We start from the raw sequence: 12,452 nt of genomic DNA on the forward strand, positions 1-12,452 counted from the left end.
ACAGACTCGATTTCAGCTCCCACCCTGACCCAGCTGTTGACCCACAGCACAGCCAGTCCCATCACACTCAGGCCAGGTTTGCTCCCCCTGCAAAGGGAGTAGCAGCAGGGTGAGCTCTCTGCTCAGTTTTGGGGCTTGGGACAGAGTAGAAGTTTCCTTTGTGGTCCCTCTTTCACATCCCAGAGAGTGCTCAAGAAATTATGATGGGAACCGGAGGTTTCCTCTGTAGTTTGTATGCCAAATTTGTCACCAGTTTATGTGGTGAAACTTGCTGAGGTCACCTGATTGAGCCCAGTTGGTTTACTAGTGACTATTGATGGGTTCTAGCACTTAAATGGTTTGCAGGGGGGGTGTTATATTTCATTGGTACATATTTCCCCTCCTAGCTTTACTGTAATAGAATACACAGTATAGAAATATCTATTCATCTGCAACATTGCTGCCCCTGTTGTTGTTTTGAAATGGGAAACAATTGGTGCAAACTTTGAACTTAAACTTTGTTCATTTTGCAATAGAACAGAAATAGTAGCATGTGATCAAATGTTTCTCTAGATTAATGCAACCTTATCATCACACAAATCTCTTCTCAGATTTCCACTGAAATAACCTAAGATGAGAATATATGTTAGTTCAGGAGGTTTTAGAGGCAAACTGCTCTTAAATCCTCTGGAAGGTTATTTTTGTTGAACTGGCTCCATCTTCTCACCCATGAAATTCTTCTGGATACTTAGCAAATATCAAATAAAAGCATGTTAACTGTGTTTTCATTTATAGTTTTTCTTTCTTTCTTCCCTTACCTAAACGTGTAATTAATGAGTTGAGTTAATTCATAAGTATTTACTCTTTTTCTCTCTACCAGTCTGAGTCATAGGAATTTTCCTGAGGCATAACTTAGACTTCTGGGCCTTAACTCTGTTTCCCAGATAGCAGTTACCTTTTGAGGTCTGTTGACTGATAGGCTGGGTGTCTCCATTGTACTGTTCAATACATTGTTTATAATCAATATCAAATCCTTAGCCAAACATGTGGTTTTATCCTCTTACAAATATTATACAAACCACAATCTTTTCAGGGGGGGGGTAAAAAAAAAAAAAAAAAAAAAAAAAAAAAAAAAAAAAGGGAACTATCCCAAAATGAGGACTGTGAAGCTTTGTGTTTAAAATCTCAGCTCTCAGGTTGGATGACTCAGCAGCCAAACCTAGACACAGGTCTGTTTATTTTATGAGCATAGATCTCCTACCATCTGCTTGGAACTACCTGTCAGTTTGTGAACAGCAAAAGTCTGAAACTTGTAAAGATCTGTGGTCTGTTGCCAGCTCCAACAAGCGCTGACAGTGGGCAGAATGGAAAAATGCATCCTGCTGCCCATGTTTGTACACACGCACGCCCAGGAACTCAAACTGAGCTAGACATGCCATAGCCACTAACCTACCTTGTGCTATTTTTTCATGCACTTTAGCTTTAGAGATGCAGAATATTATGTTTCCTCCTGAGAAAATGTATCCTGAAACTTCCCTAAAGACATAATGTTCTGTTTGGAATAAGAATAAGTCTAAAGACTGTACAATGAAATTTTAGTTAGATTAGGTCTCAATGTATTTTACAGCTATTTAAGGCTTTACAGGTAGTCACTGGAGACATGCTGCTGAATCCAAGCACCAACTCTGTGGTAAATGTGCAAAATTCTTCTGGCTCTGATCCAAAGAGCATGTTATATAATCTGTACATACCTCTTATTTCTCAAGTATCCTTCACCATTTAAAAATCTAGCATAAGAATTTAATTTTATTGTTAATATTCATATTTATCACATTATCATATCAGCATTCAGTCAAAGGCACATCTATTTGTAATACTAAAAGAACACTTGCCATCAATCAGTTTACAGATAATACTGTAAAGGAAATTAGAATAGGGCTTATTAGCTGTAGTCTGGTTTGGCTCAAGTATCTATGTTCTCATAAAATAAACATCACAGACCATACATTTGTAAAGGTCAGCTTTATGACCAGCTGTGGAGTATGAATAAAAACACATAAGCTGGTAAGAGCCAGCCAGAAGTGTCAGATGGCTGGCCAGCCACTGACAGCCAGACCCCAAGCACCCACTAAAACCCAAGTAAAATTATGATATGGCATAAAAACATCATTCATGGATCCTCCCAGTTTCAGAACAACCTCTTGACTTGAAGGAGTCAAAAGGCACTGGTGATCATCCTGTTTTACCAGAACACCAATTCAAAGCTGTTTTTTCTTCATCATCTGCCCACTGATACCACCTTTTCTTAGTCATAATTCAGCAGAGCATCTATACACAGAATTAACTGGAAGCACATGTGTTTGGGACCAGTCATGTGCTTAAAACTAAGTACATATTTCAGTGCTTTTGTGAATAGTTCTTGCAGCTATTGCTCACTTTAGACCCTGCGGTCATCCCTTATAGTTGACAGAAACAAGCCTGCAACTTAGTTGCTCAAGAATTCACAGGAATTTATCAAAATTATGATATCCCTTATTAAAATACCACTCTGTTTATGATTAAAACCAAATATGAAGATAAGTTCCTTTATCTCTACAAATAATCCTTCAAAGCATGGTATTTAATATTTCAGCCTAAATATTTCACATCTCAGCCTAAATATTTAAGTTTCCTATTAAACAGAGGACAGCTCTTTTCAGATTTGACAATTCTTCAAATTTAAGTAATTTTTAATCTGAAGTGCCAGCTCTACTCTAGATAAATTCTAGATATATTCTAGTGTGGGAAGATCACTGTTTTAATCTCTTTCAATGCACGGCTGTGCTCAGCATTTTTACCACCATCTTATCAATCTTGTCTAACAACAAGACTTTTTGGTAGAATGGCACCTTAAAAAGCAATTTTATGTACCAAAAATGTTTAGACAGAAAACATAGATTATGCAAGAATGACTTTTAGCACTTTCTGTAGTACTCCTTTGAGGTTCTCTTTTTAGGGATTTTCCACTTCAAAGTATCCAATGAAATATAGCATAAACTAGTACCTCTGCAATTTAAATATATATGACCCAATAGTAACGTTATCATCAGTATTGCTATTAATAACTAAATTTATCCTTTTCACTGGCTCCTGTTTCTTTGCACCTGAGAATGGATATTTATTGGATAACAGCAGAAGTCTGTTGATTCTGTTGTAACTATGGACAAGCTAATAGATTTGGTAGAAAATGCTATGGAGGTGAAATGTCTGATGTCTTGACTTAAGTCCTACACTTCTAGAGCTGGTGATACAGTACATACATTTTTTTATAAACTGTAGAACTGCTATAACTGTGACACTTAAAATCAATCATGTCTATACATCAAGAATGCAAAATTATGCAGTCTGTACATTTCCTAGGCTGTTTTCTATTTCTTCCATTGCTTAAAAGCTGTGAAGTAGCTCAAAAACGGGAATTTTCATATAGTTATTTCTGTTACTCAGTGATTAATTTCTTCATTCTTTTTTTTTTTCCTCCATTCTATCCCTGTGCATTTAACTGAATGTATTTCTAAAGTCGGTCATGCATTTTCCCCTATATTACATCAGTTCTTACAGAAAAATTGCTTCTCTATCTGTTGAACTACTGACCACTTTCTCAGCAGGTAAGGTCGTAGATAAATAACCATCTTTGAATATATTCACATCAGTAGACTCTGGAGCTGTGCATGATTCAACAGAAAGTGGTCCAGTTATGAGGGAGTGGTGCAAAAATTGGGATCTGCCGTTATAGGCAAAGTCAACACAGTTCTAAAATGAAAAATATTTTTGTTCCACAAAACTGCAACAAATCCATATTCCCTGAGCAAATCTGGCACACCATCCCTGTTAAACAGCTGCACTCATGTGCAATGTTCAAATACTGCTGAGATGTAACAACATGGTTTACTATTTCCAGGAGCATTTAGGAGCCTCGGTCAGGACCAGGGTTCATGACTGCTCTGCGGGAATGCCTGGAGGACATAGCCTTAGCCCATAAACATTTCTCAGTATTCAGGTCCAGTTCAGCAGAAATAAACTGCTGCTGGCCTGTGCTATTTACCATAGCCAACTAATTACAGAGCACTTTTCAATATGCTCTGTGACATGGCCTCTTTGAATGGCACAGAGAAAGTAAAACTAGGATTCCGTTCTTACTGCAGTAGCACAGCCCTAAACCAGAATCCCTTACTAGTATTATCACATCAGGTCCCCTGACACTCACCCAGATCTGGTTACTGCTAATAGAGGAAAATGGTACACACATACACCACATACATGGTGGTATCTTAATTTAAACTGTTTTCAAATTTAGATCATACCTTTTGAAACAGGGAAAAAAGGAAAGGAGATCTTGAGGACATGTTTAAATTCATGAAGTCTTCCTTTTCATGCCTTATCTTAACATTCCCTAGGCTGAGGAATAATAGTCAGTCATATATTACGAAAATGAAAAAGCACCTGTAAAAATATTGTCTCTCGGTTATATTTCCAGTTGCATGTTTTTCTGGGTTTCATAGTTTTGTGATAAAATCTGACAAGATATTTAACACTGAAGTGTCTACTGCAAACACAGGGTAATTATGTTTCATAGAAACCCTTAGCTTGCCTATTGTTAAGACACCTTTCATGAATTGTCTAATTAATTTCCCCTCCGTATAAAGGGGCAGCAACTCTCTCAAAGCTGTCACAGTCTATTAACTAAACAAAGTTGATTTGAAATCCTGCTTAAGTAGATATTCACAGTGCAGCACATCACAATGATTCATGCTGAATGTATATTTTTATACCTTAATTATATTCAGTAATGAAATAGACTTACTACATTTTAAGGCTTGTGGCACAAACTGATTAATACCAGGAAATTGAGACCCAAAGTAGTTATGAAGTCATTTGCCATTGTCTTGCTCATGTAGCTCTAAATGCAACTGGAGCAGTGCCAGCAGCAACACAAAGCAAAGCCACCAAGTACAAACAATACCCTTTTAACCAGCCCATTTGCTCCCCTTAGCCTTTGAAATGACTTTGTAAGGGCAAACTTCTACCCCGAGAAGAAAATGCATCATGCCAATGACATCATCTGCAGGAAAGCTCTTGCTGCGGTCCTGCTGCACTCTGGTGCTTGCCTGCACACTGAGGAGTAGGCACATGTACTTATGTGTTTAAACTTCAGGTTTGGCAGAGATTAAAGCAGCTCGAGCTTCTGAATGAATGGAATGGAATGGAATGGAATGGAATGGAATGGAATGGAATGGAATGGAATGGAAATAGTTCAGTTGAAAGGGATCTACAGTGATCATTTTGTCCAGTTGCCTGACCAGTTCAAGGCTGACCAGAAGTTAAAGCATGGTATTAAGGGCATTTGTCTAAATGCCTCTTAAACACTGACAGGCTTGGGGCACTGACCACCTCCCTAGGAAGACTGTTCCAGTGTTTGACCACGCTCTTGATAAAGAAATGCTTCCTAATGTCAAGCCTGAACCTCCCCTGGTGCAGCTTTGAACATTCCCATGTGTCCTATCACTGGATCCTGGGGAGATCAGCACCTCCGTCTCCACTTCCCCTCCTCAGGAAGATGTAGAGAGCAACAAGGTCACCCCTCAGCCTCCTTTTCTCCAAACTAGGCACACCCAAGGTCTTTAGCAGCCTCTCATAGGATGCTCATTCCTTTTATGCCTTTACCTTTCCCAAGCTGCCTTTGCAATTTGCTGCCAGGGGCAGGGAGGGCTCTGGGAAGAGCCATCAGCCAGCACAGACAGAGCCAGCCAGGGACCCAAGGTCTTGTGCAGGACAGACCCTGCTCAGTTAGGGGCGTCTGTAAACCTCCTAAACCCCTTGCAGCAGGATAGTTCCATCAGCTTTTAGGTGGGGGGGTTTAGGACTCTGTTGTTGTGGGGGTATTAAGGATTCACTTCTACATTTGCTTCGCCTCTGAAGTTAAATTGAGGCAGAAGGAAAACTGGAGGTGGGGAGCTGAGGTGAGAGAGAAATAGGTGCTGGAGGGTAGGTGATGAAATTAGATGAAAGAAGGAAAGGATGAGTCAATGACAGGGGAAAAGGCTGACACAGGTTAAATTTCACAACATGACTTGAAATGATGTAACAGCTTGTTGCAGCCAAATGGTAGGGTCCTGCTTTTTCTCTACTGTTCGTTTTGGTTTTTTAATTCTGAGTTAGTCCTTTTTTCTCCTACTGAGGAGAGGATAAATCAGTGCAGGGGTTCCTAAATCAGCATGCAGCCAGAAGCTAGAACTATCCCGTATTCCTATGGCAACAGTGAATTGTTAGATCAGCTTAGGTATCTTGTGAAACAGCACCATGAGAAGGAAGATAAACATGGGGAAAATAAGAAAACATTACAAATTAAAATTCAATTAAGACATATTTAGTTTGTGTATGTGCCAAAGTATTTTTTTTTTTTAATTGATGGAGAAATGGGGACCCAAAACACAAATCTAATAGTCCTGGATTTCAAAGAATCATTAGCTTTTCAAAGCAGGAAGGAAGGTAGAAAACAGGGGAGGGGAAGGGGCAATCCATCAGTCAGAATCTTCTTTTATGTGCATTAATGCATTTTATAGATCTAAAGATGAGCAGAAGGACAATCAGGACTTACTGCATAATGCATGCTCAGTGCCCAATTACACTGGCATGGGCAGGGATTCAGGAAAGTTAGTCTAAAAATTCCATCTTAGAACTCTGAAGCATCTTTATAATAACACTTTTTAAAGTAAAAGTCAAAAAAAGAAAGAGGAACTGAATCACATTTAATCCCTGTTTTAAATAGAGAACTATTATTGGCTTGTACTAGACACAGAGAGTCTTGTTTCAATGTTAGTCATAATACTGTTAAAAATTATCTAAATGACTATTGAAGCCACTCCTGGAACCTCTTGCTATAATTAATGTTAGACAAAGAGAATACTTATTTTACTTTAAAATAGTCCTTTTGAGACTCATTAAAAATTAGTGTCATATGTTTATAAATGTAACATGTACCAAATAAACACAGGAAATACAGTGGTGCAGTCAGTTCTTATACTGTAACAATCTTCTCTTGCTATGATAGGAAGAGTCCACATGCTATTGCAGAATAAAATCTTGCAAAATGTTATAGCTCTTGGACACCTTTACTTGTAGAAAAAAGTCACCTTGTCACTTGTAGGTGCATGTTTACACCGAAAGTCTGGGCACAAGTGTAATTTCTCAGTCAACCATAAGACTTGTGCAAGTCTATGGCTTACAGTGGTTTAAACACATGGTTTATAGTTCTGGGATCAGAGTCAAGCCAATCCACAGGCAAGATCGCTGAGAATGGGATCCATCTTTTGGGTCAGCCCAAGTGTTAGGCCAAAGAATGCTCTCAAAGCCCTGTGGTTCAGAGCCACATAAACTCATTTCTAAGGTTATCAGGTCAGCAAATCTACCTGAGGCTTAGTTTTCTTTCTTCATTCTTCAGTCTGCTTGACAACACCCCCAGAACAATCCAGAGCAGACAAGTTAATGGAAGAGACTTACTGAAATGTGTATGCTGTGATATTAGCGTTCATTTCAAAAACTGGGGACTCCGTTAGGACCAGCATCTAGGTGTCTTGCTGCTATTAATGAACCAAGAGAAAGCTACACTATTCAGTCATAGGAACCAGAAAAGGACATATTATAGGGAAACTTAGCTGAAACTGCAACTAAAAGGTTACAGTTATCAATAACATTATTGAGTTTTGTTCTCTACGCTGTCCAGCCAAACTTAATTTGTATGCAAACTCTGGTCATTGTGGTTTTAGATGCACAGGTAAACAAACTCACCTCAGTCATTTATAGTTGTATTAAAATTATAAATAAACATAGCTGTTTCTAGTTCTCCCTATTGTTAATCAGACTACAACTGGCTTAAAATCTTCACAGGCTTTCTTAGCTTGTGTAGGGTGTTACAAGTGCCATATATAGCAAGCTTTAGGCATGGGCAAAGGAGTTCTGATCTGTCAGCACCTACCCATATTAAATTTAAAAAAAAAAAAAAATTAGCATTTTTAAGACAATTTGGTGTGGAAATTAAAGTCCCAGTTGCTTTTTAACTTGAAAAGTGAAGATAGTGGGATTCACTGGAAAAATCCACCTGGAATCTCCCATCTGGTTTAGCGATGTTGATAATCAAGTCAGACAGATATTGTGCAGACAAGCTGGAAAATTTTCCATTTCCTTTCATTCTCCCGCACTTGCTCTGATATTCAGCATGTGTACAATGCCTTTCACAGGTACTCCTTCCAGACTGCACCTTTTTCTGCCAAGCCTGATACAAATGTCAAGACTTAGGTATTCAAAGGAGTTTATCCAAGTGAATTTATTTGTTTACTCTCCCTAAGGTTCTTCCCCTCACTTGCACCTGCTGGGTGTAGGGAGGCTGGCTGGGAGTATTGAGCTTTCAGGCTTCTCCCTTGTCATGGAAAATGCAAAGAGACAGCAATGTTTGCAGGGCTGAGTGGCATGGTTTGCAGGGGCATGTCTTAGGGTGCAGGTCTTACCTCTGGCCACTAGTAAGGAAATAAATTACACGTTTTTAGTGGTTTATGAATCTTTCTATAAATCACATCCACAACTTGTCCTTCTCTTTCCAAGGAACCCTACAACTGAACTAGTTCTTCATCTGTGGGGATTTTTTATTTTCCCTGGAATCATGTTAGAAATTCCAAGTCACAGAACAAAGAAAAAAAGTTTGTTTTTTCAAGGAAAAAAAAGAGTTGGTGGAAACAGCCTTGACAGCTGTACTCTGTGGCTCAGTAAATTAAGACGTTTTACTTGCTCCTTTCAGGGATGTGTTTAGTCTAGATACTCTTGATTTATATATCTTTTTTGGCTGGGTTGGGTTTTTTTATGCAGATTTGCAGTGATTTCATTCAAGCTTATGTTTGCCTAGCATGAGAGAGATGTTGAGAAGAATATGAGTAAATTTAGTCCCTATAATGTTTCCCTTCTCCGTTTGTTACTTAAGAGACTGCTTAATTTTTAGAGAAATTTGCCTGTCTTGTTTTACAATCCACCTGAAAGTAGCAGGGGTTTGGAAGGCTGCTGGGAAATCATTTCTCTCTCTCACAGAAGTGGCAGTGCACAGAGGATGCTTCTGGCAAACTTCGAATTCACAAGTGTAAAGTATCTAGTGACATCCTTGCCATCAGAAAAAGGACCCGCAGCATACACTCCCGGGGATACAGCGGTAAAGACAAAGACTGCAACTGTGGAGACACTGATTACCGAAACAGCAGGACCCAAAGAAAAAATCAAAGACAGTTCTTGAGAAACCCTAATGCACAAAGTAAGTGTTAGCTGATCTCTTGAACTCTGCAGCAGAGGAGGGGGGAAATGGCCAGCAGAGGGTTGAATTACCAGTGTTCTCTTGCTTTCACCTCCATGTCTGATGAATGCAACTGTAATTGACAGTCGGGTTCTACATAATTACCTCTTTAATAGCAATAATAATAACAACAGCAATGTTTATCCTTTGGATCACAGTGAGGAACAATCTGTAGGCTGGTAGTGGTGACGGTGGCGGTGATGACGATGCTCTGGTGCCACCTATCGCACTGCTCAGACGTGACAGCCCGGTGGCATCTGCGGATCAATCCGTGCCGCTATTTGCTAAAACGGCCAGCGCAAGTGTTTTCTTGCATCGTTAACACTGAATTCACATGCCGTTTGGTGATGTCCCAAAGCCACCTTTTACATGAGGCACTGCCGCGCTGTGACTGAAATACTGCTCGGCTGGGACCTCCCGGCGAGCCGGTACTGGGATCCCCGCAGGGACACGAGTGAGATTGCAGTGTCCTCTAGTGGAGCGTGGGCTGAAGGGAATGTACAAGAAGGGTTTAGAACCAGCAGTACTTGTATTTGTTTCTGCTAATGACCTCTACAAAAGAAGCCTATTTAAAGAAGCCGTTATTTTAAATGGAACATGTTATTTTCTTCTATCTGCCCGGTGATGAAAGTGAAGTTCTGTAGCTATAGTAATACAAGCAGACCCAGATTTCAGGCTTTGCTCAAGAGCAGGCTTTATCCTCCCACTCTCCATCTAGAATACTAGGGGAATTAAATAAAGGTGGTCTTTAAAACAGAAAGATGGTGAAGTCACATGAGAAACTTAAAAGTTAGACGATGCTGCACAGATGTCTACAAAATAAGAATATAATGTCAGTATAATTCAAAATATTTCCTGATCTAAAGCCTCCCCCACTCTGGTTGTGAACAAAAATCGCCAGTATTCTTTGTACATTCAAGCACAATATTGTCTGTCTTGAGTTGTCTCAGTGTTCAGACTAAATGCTGCCTAAATTTCTTCCATTTGTTTAGTATGATCTAAGGAACTTCACAGTGTGTATCGGCAGGCCTCTGCTGAAAAGTCACAGCTGAAAATGTCACAGACTGCCAGGGTGATCCTCAGACTGGGGAATGTTCCCCCAAGTGATATGTTCAAGGGGAAATACCTGCCATGTACCTTGAACAGAGATGGTATTGCTGGAGCACCAGCAAGGGCTGAATGGGGATTGCGACTGGGGGAAGGGGCTTGAGGAGAGAAAGCGGGGAAAAGCTGGAAGACGTCTTAAGGAGACATCAGAAAGTGTGTTTATTATGCTTTTCTCCTTTACAACATTCTTACACTTTTTCCCTCTTCCTCCTCCTCCAAATCTGCCTTAACACTCCTCTGAGTAGAGCAGGGAAAGACTCATGATGATGAGACATTGTTATGGGCATGACTAGTTCAGGCATCAGTTTTTAGATGACACTACGATAAAATGCTTATATATTCCACCCTTTCACTCACTTGATTAATAAGTAGTATTATCAGAGGCTGTTAAAATGCCAGAAACTGTCCCATCTGACCCTATGAATCTTTCTGCATTATTTTATTAGAGAGTAATATGGTTATAAATCAGAAAAATGCTTTGAAACTAGGGGTTTTCTCTTCAGGAAGATTAATGTCTTCATTGACTTGACTGGGAAGCCTTTTTTGACCTGGCAGGCAACTGCTGAAACAGTTTAGGACAGGGTGGTTGGAATGGAGAGTTGAATGACGTTTACTGTCTGCACTTCTAAAAGATTCTTGCAGGAAAGTTTCAATGTGAGTCCCTCAAATACATTAACATAAAATCTGCAGTAGAACTAACACTACCTGCCAAAGGTAGTACTTTCTTACAGCTCCTGTTTTCTTCTGCTGCATGAATTATTATTTAACTGTTAGGTGACTAAGGGGTGCTCAGCATAGATGTAACAAATGGAAATGCCCTACAAGTGATTTTTTCAAGTTGAATTATGTATTTCTAGGACTCTGTGTGTGGATGGTTTTGCTAAACAGAACATGCTTTGGTATGGTATTGACTGTAGGTTTTAACAGCTTCATTTGGGACAAGTGCATTTAACAAAAGAAGTAAAAAGTGTAAGGTCTTCCTGAGACCAAATATGGGTATTCTTGTACAGAACATTAAAAACCTCAAAAAGTTAATTGTCTTAGTTAATCTGACTCATATATGCAGTACCTAAAAGAGATGTAACCTTACTAAGTTCAGAGTTTTCAATGGTTAAAAGTGACACAATAAATCTCACTGTAGCTCTACAACGCAGCAAGTTTTTGGTGCACATATATACAGATGATTTGTGTGTCGAGGTATATATATAGATACATATACATATACATTGATTATATGATGGATTCTTGCCCTTTTAATGACTATCTTTAAAAAAGAAAAGGTGTTATCCTTTTAAAAAATCATTTTTATTCTAAAGCGTAAGTCAAACTTATGTCACATGCCAATTTACAGGTGGTGACCTTGTTTTACAGTATTGAATGGTTTTATTTTCTAAAGTAGTTTCTAATCCTGTGGTCTCTGATTTTTTGAGTGTCTCTTTCAAGATATCTGATTTCTGAGACACTGATTTTATTTGGAGATATAGATACTAACTGTGGCATAAGGTCAGACTAGCATGAAATGCAAACCTTGAAGCAATCGATATTTCATGTTACTCATGAAAGTGTGGGCCCCAATGTATCAAAAAATTATTAAATAAGTTTCTCTAAAGCCACAGGAAAAAATAAGCTAGTTTTACTGAACAGCGTTGTTGCTCTTTGCAATATGTTTTTTGTTCATGGCATGAGTCATGTAGGTACGTATATGCAGCTGGGAATGTTTCATTCTTCTACTTCAGAATACAAACCGCGATTTGTTCACACTCGCCAAACCCGGTCCTTGTCTGTGGAATTTGAAGGTGAAATATATGACATAAATCTGGAAGAGGAAGAACTACAGGTCTTAAAGACCAAAAGTATCACCAAGCGTCACAATACTGAAAATGAGGAAGAAGCAGAGGAAATCAACGGAGGTCCTGGTGACACGATGATCGCTGATGGCACTGATGTTATAGGTCAACCCAACTCTGTCAGAGTGACACACAAGTACAATTGTTTTTTT

General features: G+C 39.2%; 1 protein-coding gene across 4 annotated transcripts in view; it reads left to right on the plus strand.

Annotated features, from left to right (window-relative positions):
* Positions 1-12,452, plus strand: part of SULF1 (sulfatase 1) — a 122,328-nt gene that overhangs the window by 95,591 nt on the left and 14,285 nt on the right. For all 4 annotated transcript variants that reach the window (XM_026843187.1, XM_026843189.1, XM_026843190.1 and 1 more), the window contains 2 exons: positions 9,091-9,307; positions 12,190-12,436. In XM_026843187.1, the coding sequence (XP_026698988.1) occupies positions 9,091-9,307; positions 12,190-12,436 (464 nt within the window). The remainder of the gene's footprint in view (positions 1-9,090; positions 9,308-12,189; positions 12,437-12,452) is intronic.

The sequence above is a fragment of the Athene cunicularia genome (assembly GCF_003259725.1).
Source record: "Athene cunicularia isolate RWA chromosome 2 unlocalized genomic scaffold, athCun1 chr2_part1, whole genome shotgun sequence".
Lineage (NCBI taxonomy): Eukaryota > Metazoa > Chordata > Aves > Strigiformes > Strigidae > Athene > Athene cunicularia.